The sequence below is a fragment of the Corvus hawaiiensis genome, chromosome 16, assembly GCF_020740725.1.
Source record: "Corvus hawaiiensis isolate bCorHaw1 chromosome 16, bCorHaw1.pri.cur, whole genome shotgun sequence".
In the NCBI taxonomy this organism is placed as follows: domain Eukaryota; kingdom Metazoa; phylum Chordata; class Aves; order Passeriformes; family Corvidae; genus Corvus; species Corvus hawaiiensis.
This window is the reverse complement of record NC_063228.1, coordinates 8054472-8076095: the sequence shown is the minus strand read 5'-3', so window position 1 is coordinate 8076095 and position 21624 is coordinate 8054472. Positions and strand designations below refer to the sequence as shown.

The 21624-nt window shown below is 52.4% G+C and overlaps 2 protein-coding genes across 9 annotated transcripts in view; one reads left to right on the top strand and one right to left on the bottom strand.

Moving 5' to 3' along the window:
- PKD1 (polycystin 1, transient receptor potential channel interacting) overlaps positions 1-6451 on the top strand; it is a 79666-nt gene extending 73215 nt beyond the window's left edge. For all 3 annotated transcript variants that reach the window (XM_048320787.1, XM_048320785.1, XM_048320786.1), the window contains exons 42-46: positions 81-255; positions 706-993; positions 1318-1452; positions 1722-2036; positions 2393-6451. In XM_048320787.1, the coding sequence (XP_048176744.1) occupies positions 81-255; positions 706-993; positions 1318-1452; positions 1722-2036; positions 2393-2971 (1492 nt within the window). In that variant the 3' untranslated portion in view covers positions 2972-6451. The remainder of the gene's footprint in view (positions 1-80; positions 256-705; positions 994-1317; positions 1453-1721; positions 2037-2392) is intronic.
- Positions 6452-6858: 407 nt separating this feature from the next.
- TSC2 (TSC complex subunit 2) overlaps positions 6859-21624 on the bottom strand; it is a 32319-nt gene continuing 17553 nt past the window's right edge. For 3 of the 6 annotated variants that reach the window (XM_048320789.1, XM_048320788.1, XM_048320792.1), the window contains 16 exons: positions 20143-20307; positions 19209-19361; positions 18941-19053; positions 18185-18406; positions 17279-17494; positions 15653-15721; positions 13436-13596; positions 12468-12952; positions 11632-11707; positions 11269-11355; positions 10886-11072; positions 9918-10057; positions 9641-9719; positions 9030-9121; positions 8659-8757; positions 6859-8289 (listed from right to left, as the gene is read on the bottom strand). In XM_048320789.1, the coding sequence (XP_048176746.1) occupies positions 8122-8289; positions 8659-8757; positions 9030-9121; positions 9641-9719; positions 9918-10057; positions 10886-11072; positions 11269-11355; positions 11632-11707; positions 12468-12952; positions 13436-13596; positions 15653-15721; positions 17279-17494; positions 18185-18406; positions 18941-19053; positions 19209-19361; positions 20143-20307 (2512 nt within the window). In that variant the 3' untranslated portion in view covers positions 6859-8121. The remainder of the gene's footprint in view (positions 8290-8658; positions 8758-9029; positions 9122-9640; positions 9720-9917; positions 10058-10885; positions 11073-11268; positions 11356-11631; positions 11708-12467; positions 12953-13435; positions 13597-15652; positions 15722-17278; positions 17495-18184; positions 18407-18940; positions 19054-19208; positions 19362-20142; positions 20308-21624) is intronic. The other 3 variants (XM_048320790.1, XM_048320791.1, XM_048320793.1) reach the window with 1 other exon arrangement.

Below are 21624 nucleotides of genomic sequence, written 5' to 3'. Positions count from 1 at the left end.
CACAGGATGGATGTCCCACCCAGCAGTGGCCCCAGAGCTGGTGGTGTCCCAGCCCCTGAGCTGCTCCTGTCCCTCTGCAGGAGCCGGGCAGTGTTCGTGGAGCTGCTGCAGTACAACCCCAGCGTGGACCTGCACGTGGCCGTCACCCTGCGCCTGGAGTTCCCTGGGGCCGGCCAGGCCATTGCCGCGGTCACCATCAGCCCCTTCCCCCTGCTGAGGCTCAGTGGGGGGGTCACCCTGCAGCTCCTCATGATGGTCAGTGTGGGACCTCCCCTGCACCCCCTGCTTTCTGCGTGAGGGGCTCTGGGGACCCTCACCCAGGCTGGTCACTGTGGACTCGAGCCACCCTGCCTGAGGCCACTCGTCCCCACGTCTGTCACCCTGCCTGGGTTTGGTGTCAGCAGAGCCCTTGTTCCCTGGGCGCTGCCATCCTGCTACAGGGGCATTGGGTGTGGGCACTGGGGAGCTTCAGGAGGGATTAGGGTGTTGGATGAGCAAGGAAGGCAGGGCAGGATACAAGATGTGGTCCAGGGGTGTAATTTGGCCTGGTTTGGGGGATTTTGCTGTCCTGGGGCGCTGCGGGGTCCCCTGGTGCAGCCACAGCAGTCGGGGCTCGTCCTCTCATCTCCTGGTAGCTTCTCCATTCCTCTTCTCCTGGTACTCTCTTCATAACCTCTCCTGGTAACCTCCCTGTTCCTCCCCCAGGTTTTCCTCATGCTGTTTGTGGTTTACTTCGTGGTGTCGGAGTCTCTGGCCATCAAAAAGGAAGGCAGAGCCTACTTCACCCTGTGGGGCAACTATGGCCAGTGGGTTTTTATCCTGCTCACCACATGCACGGTGCTGGTGCACCTCAGTCAGGCCACCCTGGCTGACCAGCAGTGGCTCAGGTACCTCAGCAACCGCAGGGGCTTCACCAACTTCTACCAGGTGGCCTTCCTGAGCTCCGTCTTCAGCAGCCTGGCCGCATCCCTCCTCTTCCTCCTGACCGTGCAGGTACGGGCAGGCTGGGAGAGCAGCACGTGGGTGGTGGGTGCTTTGGTCCTCCTGTGCTTGTCACCCCTGCACAGTCCTGGCAGGAGCAGAGCAGGTGGCAGGGAGGCCACGTGTGTCTCTGCTGTGCACTTCAGGTCTCTGAGGCCTCTGGGCCCTTGATTCCCCTGGGGAATTCAGCCAAGTGTGGCTGATGGGCTGATTCTGTCTGTAAGGAACCTGTGGACTGGGGTATTTGTGCTCTGATGGGGTTTGAGTTTCCCATGTGTTTGAGAGACCCGTCCTGAGCTGGGGGTGTGTCTGTAACTCCCTCCTCTCCCCTCCCAGGCTGCCCAGCAGCTGCGCTTCGTCCGACAATGGTCAGTGTTTGGGAAGACCTTCCAGAAGTCCATGAAGGAGCTGATGGCTGCAGGGGTGGCCTTTGCCCTCCTCCTCCTGGCCTATGCCCAGCTCGGCTTCCTGGTAACCACTCCTGTCCCCTTCCCTCACAGAGGAGCTGTTGGTGCTCCTGCTGCCCCTTGTCCCTCACCGTGGCATGACATGAGCAAAGCCCCTGGGTCCCCTGGGTGCTCCATGTGCACCCTGCCACCAGCACCTTTGGCCAGCGGCTGTCCCTGTCCCAGCCCATTTATGGGCCACCCCTCAGGGCCCATGTGGGAGGGAATATTGTGGGTCAGGGGAACACTTTGCTGCTGCTCCCTTCTCATCGCATCTCCTCTGTCCCTTCGCAGCTCTTCTCCTCCTCCTCCGAGTCCTTCCGCAGTGTGGGCAGCAGCCTCCTGCTGCTGCTGACCCTTCTGCGGGGCAGCGCCAGCCTCTGGCCCTGCCTGCCCGAGGCCTCAGGGCTCTATTGCCTCTTCTGCACCACCTACATTGTGCTGGAGGTGTGGATTGTGCTGCGGCTGCTCGCGGTGGTGCTGATCCACAGCTACCGCGACATGCACTCCGAGCTCTACCGCCCCGCCTTCGAGCCCCAGGACTACGAGATGGTCGAGCTGTTCGTGCGCAGGCTCAAGATGTGGATGGGCTTCAGCAAAGCCAAGGAGGTGAGGGCAGCCTGGGGACTCTGTGGAGAAGGGGCCTGGTGGCACAGAGCAGCATCCACCATCTTTAGCCTTTCCCTGCCTCTGGCTCCTTCCTGCAGCCAAGTTCCTCTGGCAGGCGAGGGCTGGAGCAGTGGCCACCCTTGGGGGCCCAAGAGCTGGGTTAGTGATGGGGAACCATACAGGCATCAGCTGCCCATTCTCAGCCCCACGGTTCCACAGGGCTTTATCTGGGATCCAGCCCCAGCCCACGGCCTGTCACACCAGGAATGGCTGGGAGCAGCCGTGGAGCTGTTTGGCGTGTTCCCACTTCCCAGCTCCTGCCCTAACCCTGCTCGTGCTCCCCTCTTCCCTCCCAGTTCCGGCACAAGGTGAGGTTTGAAGGGATGGAGCCGCTGCCCTCCCGAGACTCCAGCGACTCCAAGTCCTTCCGGGGCCCCACTCCCAGCGCTGCCTCCGACAGCTCCAGGGCCTCCACGTCCTCCAGCCAGCTGGACGGGCTGAGTCTCGTGCTGAGCACCCGCGACAGCCTGGAAGTGGACGCTGACATCCAGCGCCTCCTCTCCCTCTTCGAGATGCTGCTGGCGCAGTTCGACCGCGTCAATCAGGTGACGGAGGACGTGTCCCGCATCGAGCACCTGCTCGAGTTCTCCCGCAGCCGCCGCGCCCGCAGGAGGCACCGCGGGCCCGAGGGGGGCCCGGGCCAGGGCTGCTCGGGCGGCTCGGAGCAGGGCCCGTCCCCGGAGCTGTCGGACACGGACGCGCTGTCCCCGCGCTGTGCCGGGGCCGTGCCGGGCGGCCGGGGCGCGGTGCCCGGCCGGCTGCTGCGGGCCAGCCGGGGCGTCAGCGCGGCCGCAGGGTCACCGGGCAAGCCCTGTGCCGCCAGGAGGAAACGGCCCCTGCGGGCCAAGAACCGGGTGCACCCCACGGTCAAGTAACGGGGGTGCAGGAGCGATGCCCTGGCAGGGCTTTGCCGGGGGCGGGCTGTGCCCGCCCGGAGCTGCCGCGGCGGCTGGGCCGGCCGGGCACCGGGGCTCTCCCGCCACGCCGCTGGCACGGCCACCGGCCTTCCAGAACCGGCCCCACGGGAGCATTCCAGTGTTAAAGATGGAAGGGGAGAAGGCCGAGCCTTTCCCCAGGGGATGAGCAGGTGCAGGAGATCCCTGCTGGCTCACAGGGAGCAGCTGTGGGTTGTTTTATGGCCCCGGCTGCAACCGGCCACAGGTGGGGACTGGGTGGGTGCAGGGGGATGGGACAAGGCTCCCCCCCTTCCCTGCTGGCTGTGCCGGATGGGAAAGGGAGAGGAGAGCCCCAGGCCTCAAAGGTTTGAACCAAGTCTTGGATTTTTGTTGACCAGACGCACTGTGGAGGAAAGCGACAGCTTTCAAGAAGGTATTTAATCCACCTTGTTTTTTAAGCATAAATAGATATATAGGGAAATGCTATCTACACCCAGAGCAGTTAATTTCCAGTATTGGCTACTTTTATCCTCCAGAAATTGGTACTATTATTTGTATTTAAAGAAATCCAATATTTAAAACAAAGGACATTGCAGCGAGCTGGGGACAAGAGACCCCTGGGCTGCCTCAGCCACCTCTGAGCATGGGGTTCCCAAACTCCCAGCATGGGATTCCCGACTCCCAGTGTGGGGTTCCCAACGTGCTGGTGTCACTGCGGTCCCCACCTGCCCTGTCCCCCCGCCGTGGCCCCGGGGTGCAGGCGCCGCTGGCTGCTTGGCTTCTCTAACCCAAGGAATGTATTGCTCTAAGTATATGTATTTTTTTGGTTTACTTGTTCCTATGTACTGCCCAGCACTTTAAACAAGGCTTTCCTCGGCTACCAGTGACACGTGCGAGCTAAGAATGGGATAATATATCACAAAAGCAGTATTTTGTTTGTTTAAATCATAAACTGAAATGGACAGGGAGGAGGGGAGCGCAGCCCCAGCTCAGGCAGCTGTGCCAGCACCTTCCCTGAGCACAAAGGAGGCAGGTGAAGCCCTGAGGGAGCTTTTTTTGGGGGCCCTCCAGCCTTGCCAGCTGGGATTCACCATGTGCTGGCCTACAGCTGCTGGGCTACAGCTGGCCTGTGCCATGGGGCCCCCCAGATCACAGCCTGGGGGTGCCTGAAGCCCTCTCCAGGGGCTGCCTTCCCCTCCTCAGCCCCATTTCACCTTATGGCTATTGTAAGTAATTTATACGGGGTTTGTTTGGTTTTTAAATGTATATATTTTTGTATGTTTGCTATATTTTCATAGCATCGGTACCGTGTTTGAAACATGTAGATAGGAGACAGAACACTATTGTCAGAGTTATTTAAAGGATGTATTAAGTGCTTCTTCCTGGGAATGTCCCATGTATATAAGGATTGGGTGTCTGTGTGTGTGTGTGGTGTGTGTGCTCTCCTAGGCTGGCTCGGGGCAGTGGCCACAGGTGGATGGGGAAAAGCCCCCAGTCGGCCCCTCTGTGTGTTCCAGAACCTGCTCCATGCTTTGGACAGGTGAGAAGGGTGGGAGGGAAGGCTGAGAGGGGCAGAGCTGCAGGGCAGGAGCCTCAGGTTCAGCTGCCTCTGGTGCTGGTGGGCCAGGAAGCACCTTCCCAGGACAGGGGAGACTTCTCCAGGCAGAGAGAGGGGGCTCCTAAAACACTTCCATTGTTCCATCCCCTCCTGAACCTCCCCTCCAGCCCCCAGCTGTGTTGGATATTTGTGAAGGTTTCATTCCAGCATCCATGTGCTTTCTTGGCCATGTGTGTCAGGGTGACTGCAGGGGAAACAGGGTGCTCGGGGATGCCTTTGGGACAGGTCTAAGTTACCTTTGGAAAACTCAGGTGCTGTTCAGGACAGACGTTGTGGAAAGGTTGTGGAGGGATGAGGGCAGGAGGAGACAAGTGAGGTGGTGCTTGGTCGGCATGGAGGTGTTGGAGCAGCAGAGGGCACAGAGAAGTGGAGTGCAGAGGGGAGAAATCCAATACTGGTAACCAGGACAGGTTGGTAGTGGCAGAAGGGCAGGTGGGAGAGGGCAGTGAAGGGCCCAGAGGGCAGGAGTGGGACAGGGAGGGGCCTAGAGGGTGCCTGGAGCAGGCAGAACCAGCAGCTGGAGGCTGAGCCCAGGTGCTGGTCAGCTTTGTGCTCTGTGCTCAGAAAAAATCCCTGGTTTTCAAGTCAGAGAAAACTATTTGCCTTGGATTTTTTGTTCCTTTGACTTCCCAGGCAGCACAGCACCAGGCTCAGCTTGGCATATGCCTGTGACTCCTTTTTGGTGACAGGGACAGTGCCAGTGCCATGTCCCCAAACCCCCAAGGCAGTAGAGGAGCAGTGGGGAGGTGTCCCAGAGACCTGGGATGTCCCCAGGGCCCAGGGCTGGAGTCCCTCCAGCTCCAAAGCTCCTTTGCCCTGCACACCTGCCCTGGCACAGCCCCTGGCACCTGTGTGGAGCACCAGGGCTGTAGATCCAACCCCTCCGAGGGCCTTGTGGGAATTTTCAGTGATTGAAATGTCCCAAATTAACCAAGCAGGTCTTGGAAATCTCTTGAAGAGCCAAAAAGTTAAGTTCTGATGCAGGGGTCAGTTCTCAGCTTGAGTATCCCCATTAGAAGAAGTTGGGAGTAGGAGGGAAGTGTGGGAAGGAGACGGAGGCAGGAGGGGGCAGCAGGGCCCCAAATACTTGGAGCAGCCACCCCTAAGCTAAGGGGCAGCTGGAACAAAGATGCTCCCCAAACCCATCAGGATTTTTGTTCCCAAGTGCCTGTTCCTTGCCCTGCCTGTGTGTGTGAGTGTGACTCGGTGCGTGTGACTTTACCAAGTGCTCCTTCTGATCGGAGAGGAGCAGAAATGGGATCAGACAACTGCCCTACTTCTGGCCTTCCCTGAAGTATGGAGAGCAGCTCTGCCCCCCACAGTTCCTTGAAAAGCCCAGCCCTGGGTGGTGGGCAGCACCCACAGCTTCCAGCACTCACAGTTCTCAGTGCAGCAGTTCCTGTGCCAGCTCCAGCAGCATCCCAGGGTCCCCTCCATGTCCCAGCTAAGGCTCCTCTGCAGCCAGAGGCATTTAGTCATGGAGTTACACCCTCACAGCAATAAACTTGACTCAAAGCCCATAAATCCCCCTGAATGTATATTTTTGTGTCTGTAGTCACCGAGAGATGGTGTCTTATTTATTGCCTTGAATCTCACAATGATGCATCAGGATCAAGCTGCTTAAATGAAAAATGAAACCCCCATCCATTTATTCCAAGGGAGAGGGAGGGACTTCTGTAAGTGCCTTATTTTTTTTTTTTTTCAAAGAACAACGATTATGACCAAAATGCCAATGGTTCCTGTCTGGTCAGCATTTCACTGCAAACAAAAATGGTGTATTTTTTAACTGTGGGGATGTTTCTTACAAACTGACAAAGTCAAATAAACACTGACTGCTAAAACCTGGCTCACGTGCTTTTGTCCTGCTCCAGACACTCCTCTCCACCCCACCCTCATTCTCTCTGCATCCATAATTTTAATTAAAGTCTCCTGCACAACACAAGACACTTTATTAAATCCTCCAGCCTATCAGGCATTAATGAATGAGCTCACTGGTGGGGGCTGGGGATGGCACAAGGACAAAGCTGACAGAAAAATCCCCTCCCCAGCACAGAGGTTCCCTGAAGCTGAACTGCATGGAATATCCCTGTCCAGGGACTGGAATATGGCCAGGAATCCATGTGTCCAGCACTGGGAGGGGGGTGGGGGGTGGTTCCATGAGCAACACATATTGGGAAACTAAAGCAGGAAAGGAGGAAGGATTTACATGATCAGGAAAGAGTTTGAACTTTCCCAGGACCTCAAGAACTCACTGATCAGACAAAGATTTTATTTCCTTTACGACTCATAAACACTCAAACACAACGGACACTTGGTGTTCCCACACACCTGCACAGGCGAGGGCTGGCCCTTTGTCCCCTCGCCTGTCCCTTCACAGTCCCACGTGCACATTGCACTTGTCTTCATCTCCCTGCTGTCAGCCATTCCCAAATCCACACTTCCCACTCACAGACAAAGCAGGAGATGAAGTGCTCACAGTATAGTCCAGCTTACGAGGTGCCTCCCAGTTGGGTACTGTAGTGTCTGGTGCCCTCCTTGCCTCAGGATGGGCTGCAAGTCCCAGTCCAGCTGTGCCCACCTGCCCTGCAAGGTCCAACTGCACTGCTTCAGCCTCCCCCAGGAGACTCCCTGTCAGGAAATAGGCAAAACTCGTGGGGAAGATGATGCCCCAAGACTTGGCAGCAGCCAAAAAGGGATTTATCAGGTGCATGGGTAAGGATGAGACACCCCAGCATTCCTCCAACCACAGGAAGTTCTGCAGATGGATCTGGAAGCTGGGTCTGAACAGCTGGAGTCAGCCATGGGGGTCAGACTCTTCATCCCCAGGGACTGCTGGCCAAGCTCTGCCCTTCCACTGCCCCCTTCCCTCTTTGCTGTTACTTCTGGTGGCAAAATAATCTCTGCTGAGGGAGAGAGGCTTTACTGGGAATTCCTCAAAATGAAGACAAACCTTGGGAATTTAAGAAGCATTTTGGGCAGGAGAGAACCCAAATGAACTCTTTCCAGAACTGGCAGTAGAATGAGTCAGAGCCTGAAGAGTCCAAGTGCTGCCGAGGTCCAGGGAGGAGCTGGGATTCCTGGGTGCTCAGAAATAGCAACTGGATTTCCAATACTTCATATTTCATTCTCAATAAAGTCCTCAAAAATTCCACAATTCCTGTGCCTTCATGTGAGGATCTGCAGAACATCATCCTTTGTCTGCTTCCACCAGGAGCTGGTGTGGAAGGAGTCCAAAGAAAGGTTCTGCAGGGAAGTTCCCAAAAGAGAAGCCTTGAAACAGCTCAAATCAAACCAAACACAGTGCGTTGGTCCTCTGGGAGCTTCTGCTGGGAATGCAGTGTCCTCCTCAGGGGCACCTGAAGCTCCTGGCAGGTTCAGTGCCAAGTCCACATGCAAGGGGCAGCCAGGCTGTGCCTCCCAATCCCTGTGTCCATGCAGGTGCAGGGATCAGCACGCAGGGACCACAATTCCATGGCCTCAGTGTCCCAGCAGGGACACCCCGAGCCCGGCCCTACACGAACTCAGTGAAGTCGTCCACGGAGGAGATCAGCCTCTTCCTCTGCCCTGTCTCATAGGTGGGAGGGGGGTCCTGGGGGATCTGGGGAGGGGGTTTTGTGGGGGCAGAGGGGTGCAGCTGCAGGGGAAGGCCAGGGCTCTGGTACTGTGTCTCTTCCCGGAGCTGAAAGGCAACGGAGAACAGGTGAGCTCCATTCTCTCCAAAACTCTTTCTGTTCTCCATCTGGGCAGGGCAGGTTACCCAGGACACTGTGCCAGCACTGAGGGGGTGCCACTCTGTGTCCAGGTGTTGGACATCAGGAGGAATTTCTCCATGGGAAAGGTGGTCATTCTCACAACAGAACTGGAACTGGATGATCCTTGAGGTCCCTTCCAACCCAAACTCTCTGATTCCCTGACCAGCTGGATTCTAACCTCCATATACACACCCCTCCTCTCACTCAGCAAGTTCTGCCAGCTGGTTTTACCTGCCTTAATTGCAGTAAGAGTCTCAGTAAAGGCCAGTTCTACCCCTCAGAGCAGCTCCACTCACCCGGTGCCGGAGCCTCTTGATGTGGCGCAGCCTCGCGATCCATTTGGAGGGGTAGGTGTCCGTGGGGTTGGATCTGCTGTGGTGGACCTGGGAAGCCATCTGGGTTGGGAAGGGTGGGGAAAAGCAGGGAAAGAGAGGAGCCACATTAACATAACAACAACAATAAAATTAATCCGATTTTTGTGTGCAGTTTGACAGCAACTAAAATCCAGCTCTGAGTTAGGACTGTTCAGGTGCCAACTCTGGCTTCAAGGTCAAGTAGAAAAGTTGTTTCTTTGCTTTAGCAGGCCCTGCTTGTTTCCTTGGAAGATGGTGATGGCCCAAGGCAGCAGCTGGAAGTCAGAAGGTCTGGGGGAGCTGGGGGTACTCACATTGGCATGCAGGGCCATCTGACGGGCCACAAAGGGCAGGTTCTTGTCAGAGATGATCTTGGCAACACTCGTGTCCACCAGACCCTCCATGTCTTTGGTTTAAAGGAAAAGAAAAAAATTCTTGTAAGACAGTTAAGAAGAAGCAAAAGGTTGCCAGTAACTAAACATTTAAGTCAAATAAACCTGAGGAATTGTATTACACAAGTCCCCACCAGCTCCACAGCTCCCACTCTAACAGAACCCGCTCTGCAGCTTAACACAAGTGGCTCCCAAATTCTGGCTGCTCCATAAAGGTTTGGGGAGAGCCTGCTGGGCTCTCACATGAACCAAACTGTGAGCCAGAAACACCCAAAAGTGCCCCTTTGGTAAAACACCTGCGCCGGCACTGCTGAACCCTCCATATCCTCCAACATCCCCAGGCTGTTGGAGGGATCTGCTCTGCTGCTGGCACTGTGTCCTGAGCTTGAACACAATATGAGCAATCCAGTCAAGGTACACAAGCAGGGCAAACCCAGATGTAACTGGGCAAACTGGATCCAGAGAGTTTCTCCTAGAAGTTTTAACTTTTGAAACTCAAGCCCTCAACACAGCAAAGGCTGAGGACTTCCCACCTTTCCGACACTGCAGCGTCACCAGGTTACAGTCATAGTCCAGGGGGGTGATGATCACATGCACAAAATTGAACTGCCCCTAAAGAGAAACCAGTAAAAGAGTCAGAAACATTTCCCTGGCAGCACTGTGGTTTGAATGTCAAACTCACACAAGAGACCCCACCATGGCCAACAGCTCCCCCCATAATCCCCACACTGTTTTTAGGGTAACACCCACACATGAAGGTTTACAACCTTGTAGTGCTGCTGTAACACACCCACAAGGAAAACCCCCTACCTTTATTGTACCCAGTTTAAAATCCTCTCCAGAATCATTGTAAACGATGGAAACAAAATCATTCCCCAGGTGCCTCTTCTTGTCACAGCGATATTTATCCAAATCCTTTGTGGGCATCAGAGTAGCAATGTGGAAAATGGCTGGAAAGGGAACACAAAGATCCTTAGGCTAGGCTGGGAAAGCAGCAATGGTCACACGCCAGTAATAAAAATACAAACTGTGCTCCCTCAATAGGTTTGTCCCCATTTTTGAGAGCTGAATCCCGTCCCACTGGATGCCCCAGGGGTCCCTGGAGGAGAGTGCAGCAGCCAGTGGGAAGGACCACAGCAGCATGGGGAACAGACCCTGGGTTAGGGAGGAAAAAGAGCTTAAACCAGGACTTGCCCTAACTGAGCTCTGCAGAGCCCCAAGGCCACAGGGAGTGGCCTACAGCCATCCCATGGAACTGGACTCAGCGTGATGAGCACAGAGCTGTGCAGAAAAATTTGGGAAGTTCACCATATCCTGCTGGATCCTGGATGATTTCAGCACTGCTTGGTGCTGCAGCAGCTGGGTGACACTGCAGTGACATGAGCCATGGCCACAGCAGTGACATTCCCTGCTCCAAACTGCTCTCCAGAGAAACACAGCAATACTGACATCACCCTCAGTGAACAGCTTTCACAGCACCTTGGGGACAAGCAGCTAAACCTCTAAACTAAACCCTGTCAGCCTTTAAAGAGCTGATCGTTGCACAGATTTACAGAGCAGATTGTTTTACAGAGCAGAGCATCATAAAACTGGTGTGATTTTTTTTGTTAAGAAAGGCAGATATGCACCTGTCCTGAACTTCATCACATAGCCTGCAGAGCTAACAGAACAGGAGGGGATCAGAGCCCCAGGACATCCTCACTACATCCCTGGGAAGGAATCAGTGTGGAAGGCAGGTCAGGTGAAGTCAGAAGACACAGACCATCCTTCCAGCTCACCTTGCATGATGTCATCGTGCCAGCAGTAGGTGAACTGTCCATCCTCCCCACACACATCCAGGCCACCCAGGTAAATCTTATCTGGCTGACAGTCCTTGAGCTCGATGAGCTTGCCCAGGCCCGTGAGGAACTCGGTGTAGCGATAGGAGCCGTGCTCGTTGGACAGGATGGCGATCTCGTTGTTGCTCTGGAACACAGGGACATGTCACAAGTGATCCCATCCTGGGATGAGGTGACTGCCCTCACAGAAGGGCTTCATGCACGCACTGATTTTTAGCACAAGAAACTAAGGAAAAGCAAGGCTGCTGCAGGAGCAGGGCAAATCCCACTGCTGGAGAGGTTCCCAGCATTCCATAAGGATTCCAGCCCCTGCACACACTCACCTGGCCCTCCCCAACATAGAGCACTGCAATCTTGTGTGTGTCGTAGGATGGGATCTGATCCAGGAGCTGCACCGACCTCTCAAACGTCTGCAATCAAAACAGGGACCCCACCTGAGCAGCCTGGGCTGCTGGGAGGTGTCCCTGCCCATCGAGGTCCCTTCCAACCCAAACCATCCCAGGATTCTGTGAGCTTTAAAAAATCCTCTCCACAACCCCAACACAGAGAATCTCCCATCTGTGGCACTGCTGGTAGGAAACACCTTTAAACTGCAGCACCTTAGCTGGACACTTGTGATTAACATTTGCATTCCAAGAAAGTCATGAGGTTAAAAAAATTAAGGATTTATAAAACTCCTTGCCTACCTCATTTGGCAACAAGAGGGGTTTGTTGTTTTCATCACCAAAGAAGGGGGAGTGATACAACTGTAAAAACACAAAGCTGAAGGAGAGAGGGAGGGAAAAGTCTGTTACAATAAAAATGAAGTCAATTTTGATCTGTTGGATGTAAGAACATTATGTACAGCAGAAAAAGAGGAGGAATTAAAATGCTAACAGGGTATTATTCATCTTTTAGAGACACTCTGAGTGCCTGGACTACCTGCAGTTTGCAATAGACCCCTGTCAGAAAAACAATAATGTGTCAAACAGCAGCAGCCACAAAAATTCCCTGTTCAAAGGCACGGAGTGGAGGAGCAGGAATGCCCTCCACAGCTCTGGGGGCATTTCTAGGCTTTCAGACACAAATTGTACAAAAATTTGCATTTTACCTGCCCTCAATCAGATGAAAATTGTCTCATCATGCAATTTCAGATAGCTAACAATATCCCCAGTTCAAAAAGCAACAATTACAAACCTTCTTCTCCTTCTTGGGATTTTGCACATTCTATTTCTTGAAATGCAAAACCAGCAATTCACTCTGTTCACAGCAAAATTAACCCTGGGTAACCTGCAGTCAAACCACAGCCCCTAAATTGAGTACATTAAGTACAGGAGGAAACTATTCATCTATTTCTTTCACCATTTGGGAGTTCTGTTTCCTAATCCCAAAATTAATTCAGTGGTACTGTGCTCAACAGGTCTGTACTAGCTCCTGAATCAAGCAGGTAATTCATTTTTCAATCAGATGCTTTGCAGACCCCACCCAAGCAGCCCCTCCTGAAGGAGCCCCTGATGGGGCAGCTCAGGGGCCCTACACCCACCTGGGGTTTATCCCAGGGACTTTCTCCGCGTTGGAAGCTGCTGTCCTGCCCTTGAAGGCATCTCTCTCGATCCTCTTCCCCCTCCTGGACGGGGCAGAGTCGGAGATGGTGTAGCCCCGGGGCCGGTGCCCTGAGGGCGAGCGGGGTGAGGTGACAGCCCCGGTGCCACCCCCCGGCCCGGTGGCCCTGCTGTCGTCCCCCCTGCCCAGCCAGCTGCCCAGCCCTTCCCCTTCCAGGTTCCCCGACTGGGATTTGGATTTCACTTCCGTGCTCAGCCTCCTGGGCACCTCCCGGCCGTTGGCATCCTTGAGCACCTCCTGCAGCGTCTGGAGCTCGGGAGAGGAGCTGGACTTGCTGAGGGGCTGCGAGGGCTGGAAGGAGAGCTCCTCCAGCGCCCGGCCCTCCTCCCGCCCGATGGGGATCCCGCCCTCCACCAGCTCCTCCGACTTCAGCGACTTGTCTTCCTGGCTGGAGGTGGAGGAGGACTGGAAGAGAGAGACACACAGAATACAAGTTTTCAAGGAATCAAAGAATCCCAGAATGGTTTGGGTTGGGATAGACCTTAAAGCTCATCCCGTGGTTGCTCCAAGCCCCACACAACCTGGCCTGGGACACTCCAAGCAGTGGAGCAGAGAGCTGTGGGGCAGCCACAGCTTCTCTGGGCACCCTGTGCCAAGGTCTCCCCACCCTCACAGGGAAGGATTCCTTCCTTTTCCTGACAGCCAGAATAAAAGCTGACAACAGCAATGCTCAAGGCACCCCAACACTTCCAGGGAAACGTGGGCAGGAAGGAGCACAAAGCAGTGCGGATCAAGGTCCCTGATAAAACAGGGATTTTCCCCTGAATCCTTCCAGGCCATCCAGACTCCCAGCACCATCAGTGAGCTATTTCTGAGGGTGCCATGAGGGAATTGATGCACAATCCCTTCCTGGCTGTCACCCACTGCTCGCCCTGGGCCTCTCCTTACCCTGCTGTAGGAGTCCTGGGCTTTTCCAAACCTCTCCTCGCTCAGGACGTGCTCGGAACACGAGGTCTCCACGTCCTCGCTCTCCGGGGACTCTGCAGGGGACTCGGCCTCCCTGAGCTCCATCTCCCCCGCGCTCCCTTCCTCCAGCACCACAGCAGATTCTACGGAGACACCGGCACGGGACCTGTGGAGAGGGGACATGGGGACGGGCCCCCCTCCTCTCCTCTCAAGTACCAGCCTTTTCCCTACGGGATCTCAACGGAAGGCCATACGGAATGAGTGCCCTGGCATTTCTTGTCATGTCAGACTCGCTCCTGGCTCCCCTTTTTCCAGGGAATAAATCACCTCACCCTCACAGCCAAGGGCTGCCTGCCTTGGGCTAAGGAAGTGCAGCTGTTTTTTCCAATTGTTGCTGAGGGACAAGCAGGGCACGGGATGAGGAAACGGGACCTTGGACATGGGTTACCAGGACAGACAGGAACTACAGAGATGTAGGAAAGTACCGGATAAAAGCTCGCTGGAGGCATCAGTTCTGTGCAAGGCTGCAACAAAGGGAGCTTTTCTTGTACTGAAATGCAACGCTCCTGTGCCTTGAGGCCTACAAGGAGATCAGAAATTTTCCTAGGAGCCACTTCCTTGCAGTTTGGCAGCTTTCCTAGAATGTCTCAGGAGAAGCAAAACAATTCAGCCCTGAACATGTGGAAAGACGAGAGCAGGGGTGACACGGGCACTGCAGGTGGCATCTGCTCAGACACACAGGGAGTGGAACCACACTGACAAAAAAGCTCCGTGGAAGCCCTGCCTACGTGGAGGATTTAACCTTGGATCTGCTCCAGGCACTGACCACAGGGATGAGTCTGACCAAAGGCTCCTCCTGGCCTTACTTTTTGTCCTGAGGAAAAGGCTGGAGAACAGGAGGCTTCCCATTATGCACACAAGGGACTGGAAGACCAATCTGAAAGGCCAAGATTTGTTTTCCAAAATAATAACAATAATAAAACCAAAAATTAGCACACACAAAATATAAATAAAATCAGCAAAATTAAAAAAAATACAAAGAAAAAATCACTATAGCAGCTTTTCCTGGATTGATTTCAGCTCGCAGGACCAAAGTTATTTCAAAGAAGCAATTAAGAGTTAGCATTGCACACACAAACCTTTTAAAAATACAAAACAAACCAAAAGGAACCAAAACAACGTGCTGATCTGGTTAGCTGTCCAAGCCAGAACACACCTGCAGATACCCAGGGCTTCCAAGCTCCCCTCCTACACCACTGCCAAGATTGCTGGTGCTTTGAAACAACCCAAGCACTAATTATTCTTTAGGTGGGAAGAGAATAACAGGAGCAGAGAGAAGTACAGAAAAATATTGAACTGCAGCAGCTTTGTGTTGCTTTGAGAGGCCTCTGACAGCAACCAGCAGCAGCTCAGAACACCCCACTGCTCTACTGGGAGTTTTCCAGTGAAGTAAAGAGGCAGAAAAACATTTGAACCCTCTAATTAAAATCACAACGCACTGCAGGTTATCAGAGCAATGCAGGTGTTGTGCTCATAAGGTGTGTAATTTGATCTCCACTTCACTTAATTATGAAATCAATTTTACTGAAGTAGAGAAAGATTTCATATTTCTGTAGAGCCTCTAAAAGGCAGAATTTAGCAGGTTTTCTGCCGAAATATATTTCTTTTAATTTAAAAATCTCTTAACCAGCCTCCATGCTGGCTGAACTTTATCCATATATAAAATATATACATATTATCAGCTGCTTTTATCTTTCTGTGTCCAATTCTGGCAGATCCCTGGGCTGAGCAGCTCCAAGGGGAGCCTGTCCTGCAGCACACACTGCTCTTCTCACAACTGGGAGCTTTTCCACTGAGCAGAACACAAAGCCAATTGGAAAATGAAGCTGCAAATGAAGAATTAATTAACCCAGCCACGTTTTGACAGGTCATTTAACACCTGGCCTCATGACTCACAAGCCACCCCAGCTAAAAGCAAAGTTGCTTTAAGAAATTGTCTGCACTTGCAAATGTTGGATCTGGCTTGGACTTCTTCATGCTAGTCAAGATCCCATTTGTTGAGAGTGATGAGACTGGGGACAGACAGGAGACATGGAAGGGGAAAATGAGGGATGAGGGATACATTTTCTATGAATCAGAGGTGTTCTTCTATGGCAATACTGTTTGGTTGTTTTTTTCCTTAAATATATATAAATATACCTGCCCAGGATATGCTCCTGTGCAACTTCCCTTGACAACTGGACTGGTACATGGAAGAGAAAGAGGCCACTGCAAAGGGAAATCAAGTGAGCAGCTACATCAAAAGGAAGGAGAGACTATATGAAAAAAAATTATAAAAAAATTAAAAAGCACAGAGTTTAAAATGTAACCAAGAGCCTAGTTTAAAACAAACAAATAAATAAATGAAACAAAGGAAAGAACAAGCTGGGATAAGCTCACCAGATGCCAAAGGGATACTTTAAGGGCACAAGGTCTCAACACAAATAAGGAGGAATAAACACATCCAACAGTGCAGGCTCCAACTGCTCCCTTTGCAGAATGCATTTTGTGAGGCTTAGGAACAGAAAATCCCTTCCTGATATCCCAGCACACACAGGAAACCAGGCTGAGCCTTTCCTGACCTGCACAAGGTCACTTTTAAACCCACAGAAGAGTCTGGAGAATAGAAATCTGGGTAAAGACTCACAGAGGTTTAACCTCTAAAGAGGCAGAGCAGGCATGTGACAGTCTGACAGCAAAACTTCTTCCAAATGGTCCTTCCCCAGCCAGCTCCAGCAAGTCTGGTTAACAAGGATGTGGGCCAAAATTACTCTCAGACTGGCACAGGAGTGGCATTCAGGTGGTGTGGGTTCAGCTCTCCACTTAGCTCCATATACCACAAATTTTTAGTCACAGAAGCGTTTATGGAAAATAATTATTTTGTTTGTTTGTAAGAGGTGATAATTTGACTCCAATTTTGTGTTTACACGTTCTGAAATACTAAAATATACCCTGCCCTGCTTAAAACAAACCTGAAAACTGGCATTTTTACCAGATTTCCAGACAATCCATCCCATTTTTCCCCAGCAAAGCCTGGTCTGCTGGTACTACTGCTCAATTCTGATGGTGTCTGCAGTGCTCAGAGCCTCAGTGTTGGATATCACTGGATAAGAGCTCGAGCAGGGGCTGCAGAAAGCTTCAAAAATTGCAGCTGTTAGTCAACACCAATCTCCCAACATTAACAGCTTTTTAAGAGGAACTAGCACCACATTAAACAGAGTGAAAATCCTCAGCCACTGTGTTAAAGTCAAGCCAGCAAATGAAACTTGAGTGCTTCAACTGAAGGCTGACAAGTCATTTTCAGAGGTGGGTAAATCCAACAGGATTTGCATTCTGCTCTAAAAGCCAGCAGCAACCAACTCCTCCTGGCTGGCAAGGTTTGGAAGAGGCCATTCCCCAGGAACCTGCAGCTCTGAGTGCCCGACACAGACTCCCAAACTGAAGACAAATGGAAATGGAAACACTGCATGGAAAGATCCATCCACAAGTGGGATGCCCAGATCAGCCCCAAACAAGTGGGTGAAGGAACAGATCCATGACTTTGTTCATTTTCATTTGGGGAACACACGAAACACACGACTCCTGCAAAGCAGCTCCGTTACTCCCCTGTTCTCCTCTTCCCCTACAGGACAGCAGAAGCAAGGAGGAAGGGAATTTTTCACTTCTAGGGACAAGAACTGATTCCCTTTCTCATTGCTGGCCCCCCTCACACTCCCAGCTGCTCTAGAAGCCCTGCAGAGACCCAGCAGAGCCTGGAGCTGTTCACGCTCTGCCGGCAGCTCCCACCTGTGTTGGAGCGCTGCAGCAGCGAGGGTTTGGCCGTTCCCGTGGCCAGGCTGGAGGAGGGCACGGACAGGGATTTGTACAGAGCTGTCTCTCGGTGCTCCTTGAAACGTTCTGCAGCCATGAGGGCGTTGGAGAGCTCCTGCAGAGGCATGTTGTTGATGTCTGAGGAAAAGGGGCTCAGCGGGTTCTCCAGGCTCATCAGCCAGCTCGTGTTACCTGCAGCAGACAGTTGGGGAAGGGGTCAGTACTCCCAGGTCCCCCAAAGATTACAGCTCGTGTTGAAAATGCATAAATTGTTTTGGAATTTGCAAATAAAAATCCAAATGGAGCAAGTTCTCAGTTCTTCTGCAGAATGACTTGATTCACTTGCTACTCCCAGTGTTCTGCACTTCACCCCAAGCTCCGCAAAACCCACCCCTGGTAACTCACTGCTACAGCAGATTCCCAAAGGCATCCAAAACACTCAAGTGTCCTAATTAACACCAGGTCAGTTATTTTCTCATGAAACAGCTTTCAGCTGAAATAGGTAATTCCTGTTAATCTCGTGGAACATACTGGTGTTCAAGAATTTTGACCTTGAACAGGTTGTTATTCCTTCCTTAAGAGCAAACATAACTGTGCAGCTGCCCAGACTTGTGGATGTCCCATCCCTGGAGGTGCCCAAGGCCAGGTTGGACAGGGCTTGGAGCAACCTGGGATAGTGGAAGGCATCTCTGCCCATGGCAGGGGGTGGCACTGGATGAGTTTTAAGGTCCCTTCCAACCCAAACCATCCCATGGTTCTATAGTTTCAAAAGTCAGTAAGCCACAAACAGATCCATTTACAATCAAATATGGATTTTTCTCCTTCACCCAGGCTCTGGTTTCTCACCAAATCCAGGATCCCACCCCACACTCAGGTACCCACCTGTGGGCCTGCGCACCAGGATTTCTGCCCAGCCCTGGGTCAGCAGTGGCACGTAGGCAGCCAAGTTGGCTTTTTCCTTCTGCAGGGCTGTCTGTGGAGCAGGACTGGCCTTCTCTGGGCGAGCTGCAGCAGCAGGAGGGCCCTGTGTCCCTTGGGAAGTCGAGCCACTGGGAAAATGGGAGGCTGAGCTGTCTAAGGCACCAACACGTAAGGCATGACCACCTGGCAGGACAGACACAATCCAAGGGAGAGGCATACTTAGTTAGCCCCAAAAATATCCCAGGAATGAGGCTTTTAAGCTCCTCTAGCAGCTGCATACACAATAACCTGGTTTTATTTCCCTTGTCATTACAATTATTATTGTTACTATTATTTCATTTCAATTATTAAACTGTTCTTCTCTCAATCCACAAATTTTCTTACTTCTCCCCTTCCAATTCTCTCCTCCATCCCCCCACAGGGGCCTGAGTGAGCACACAGGTGGGGCTTAGCTGCCAGCTGGGGTTAAACCATGAAGAAAATTCTACCTTCCATGTGTTCTTTATAAACCAATTTATGGGATCACCAAAGCTCTCCTGCAAGGAGAGGGAAGCAGGAGGAGCCCCTGGTACCCACCCCTCATTAAAAACCAGACAGCTCCAGGTCTCAAATTAGCTCAGACAGAGGAGGCACCTGGAGCCTTCAGCCTGTGGCAGGGCCCCAGGAATGGCAAGGAGAGCCCAGGAATGGCAGGGAGAGCCCAGGATGGGAACTTACCCGACATGGATCGGACTCTGTTGCGGGAGCCCCTGCAGACCTGCTGCCCAGCCTGGGATTCCAGCTTGGCTGGAGCTTCCTTGGTCTGTCTCACTTGCAAAACAGGGTCTGAGCTGTAGGAAAGAAGACACTGGTGATGTTGAGAGAGGAATCAGCCGTGATAGACAAATGAAACATTCCTCTTACAGCAAGAGGAAAAACTACAAAGATGTAGTGGTTTAGGTGACTTTGTCAAGTGGCGACTTCTAGACATGGGAGAGAAACTTACCTTGATTCTGGGGTGCTCTGGAACTCTGCAGAGTCCAGGCCAAGCAGGGACCTTGTTCCTGTTCCAACACTTGTAGTGATGGTCACCAGCTTGTTACCAACCAGCCACGTCTTGGTCCTTCCTCCAGCCAGCAGAAACTCACCCACAGGAGACCTGGGAACACATTTGGGGTGAAGATTCCTCAGGAGGCAGAGGACAGAGCTGATGTCATTAACCATGCAGGAGGTGCTGCCTGCTTCCCTTCTTTACACAGCATCTGTGCCACTCCCCTTAGCTGCCACCATCCACGTTACCCATCAGGATGATGGATGAGCTTCTGCAGCAGACTCTGGTTATCCAGCACAGACATGGAGCAAAGTCCTGCTCCAGACCTTCAAGGCATCTCCTCCAGACAGGTCCAGGCTGAGGCAAAGGATTTGTCAGATTTGACAGAACCACAGAACGGTTTGGGTTGGGAGGAACCTTTAAGTCCATCCAATGCCACCCCCTGCCATGGGCAGGGACACCTTCCACTATTCCAGGGTGCTCCAAGCCCTGTCCAGCCTGGCCTGGAACACCTCCAGGGATGGGGCATCCCCTGGGAAATCCATTCCAGCACCTCACCACCCTCACACAGAAAAATTCCTTCCCAATATCCCATCTAACCCTGCCCTCTGGCAGTGGGAAACCATTCCCTGTGTCCTGTCCCTCCATCCCTTGTCCCAAGTCCCTCTCCAGCTCTCCTGGAGCCCCTTTAGGCACTGGAAGGAGCTCCAAGGCCTTCCCATAGCCTTCCCTTCTACAGTCTTCCCTCATTTCATCTCCTCTTTAGCCAAGATTTTATCAGTGAGGAAAGGCTTCAGAGCCTGGGCCTGCCAGAATCCCAACGTTTTTCCACCAATAAAGTGAAACACGAACCTGAAACCCACCCATGTGTCCCTGGTCCCTGACTGACCTCTTGGGCACAGCAGTGAAGTTGGAGAAGACGTATCGAGCCATCATGTCCAGACAGGTCTCTGTCAGCTCCAGGTGCAGGTTTTTCAAGTTGTCATCAGCCTGAGCCATGGAGTTTTCATCTGCAGAGCCCAGGCTCGAGCTGGTGATGGATGTTTGGATGCGACTGGAAGAGAACACCCCCAAGTGACAGATCAGATTGCTCCATGTCCCTGCCCCCACAGACGGCGGGATGCAGACCCTGCTGTACATGCACGTGCCAGCCATCAAACCCAGGGACTGGGAAACAGATTTTGGGATCAGCCTCACGTTGTGCTTCCCAGGTTGTCGTTGCAGGAAGTGTATTTTCTCTGGAGAGACTCCAACGTCACTCAGCTGGCCAGGCCAGTGCTCTCTGATGTTGGTGGCCCATGGGCAAGTGCACCAAGCAAGGAGTGAGTGGCAGCTCTGAGTTCCTAATCTATGCTGAGGGCAAGCATCCCATGACCAGCACCAGCTTCCCAGGCAGCAGGTTGCCCATGAGCCAGAAATTGGGGCACTCCAGACTTCACTTTATAATCCTGTGGTTTGCTTTTTTCTCTGTTGCATCTCTCCCGTATATTGATTTTTTCCCCCTCCAAATTCAATAGCTACATAAAACCTAATTTAACTTGAAATAGGAAAAAAAATTGCACTCTGAACAGGAAATTGGCACAACAATAGAGAGCAGGTCTGCCTTCAAATCAGCCAAATCAGCAAGGCACTTTAAAACCATTTCTGTTTTAGGCTGGACTGCAGTATTTTATAAAGACAACTCCTTATGCCATTGTAATACAAACTAAGCTGAGGTAGAGCCAAAATTTTTATGATGTGGCAACTTCTTTGGCTTCATTAAGGGCAATTATCTGAACTTCTCGTTGCTACCATTTACACATAAATGCAAGAGAAGAAAATCACCTCATGATTAATGGGGATATCAGAGAATGCTGGAAGGGTTTGGGTTAGAAGGGACCTTAAAGCCCATCAAGTGCCACCCCCTGCCACGTCAGGGACACCTTCCACTATCCCAGGCTGCCCCAAGCCCTGTCCAACCTGGCCTTGGACACTTCAAGGATCCAGGGGCAGCCACAGCTTCTCTGGGTAACCTGTGCCAGGGCCTCCCCAGCCTCACAGGGAAGGATCTCTCCCATAGAATGAAGTGTCAGAACTATAACTGCAATTCAGTCACTTCAGCCTCCTTCCCCCAAACACCAGATAGAGCCAAAAATAAAAAACAAAAAACAAAAAATCAAGTTCCACTGACAGCAATCCTACAGGTTAAGGCACAAATCTTCAGGTTCAGCAGTTTAACACTCAAGGGAAGTGATCCAGAAATACGTTTAAGAAGCTGGCATCAATAATTTCACATCTTTCATTAGAGCAGGTCAATGCTTGCCATCAAAACCTGTCAATCAATCAAATCAATCTCTGAAATCAAATCTTGTTTTCTTTAGCTGTGAAATCA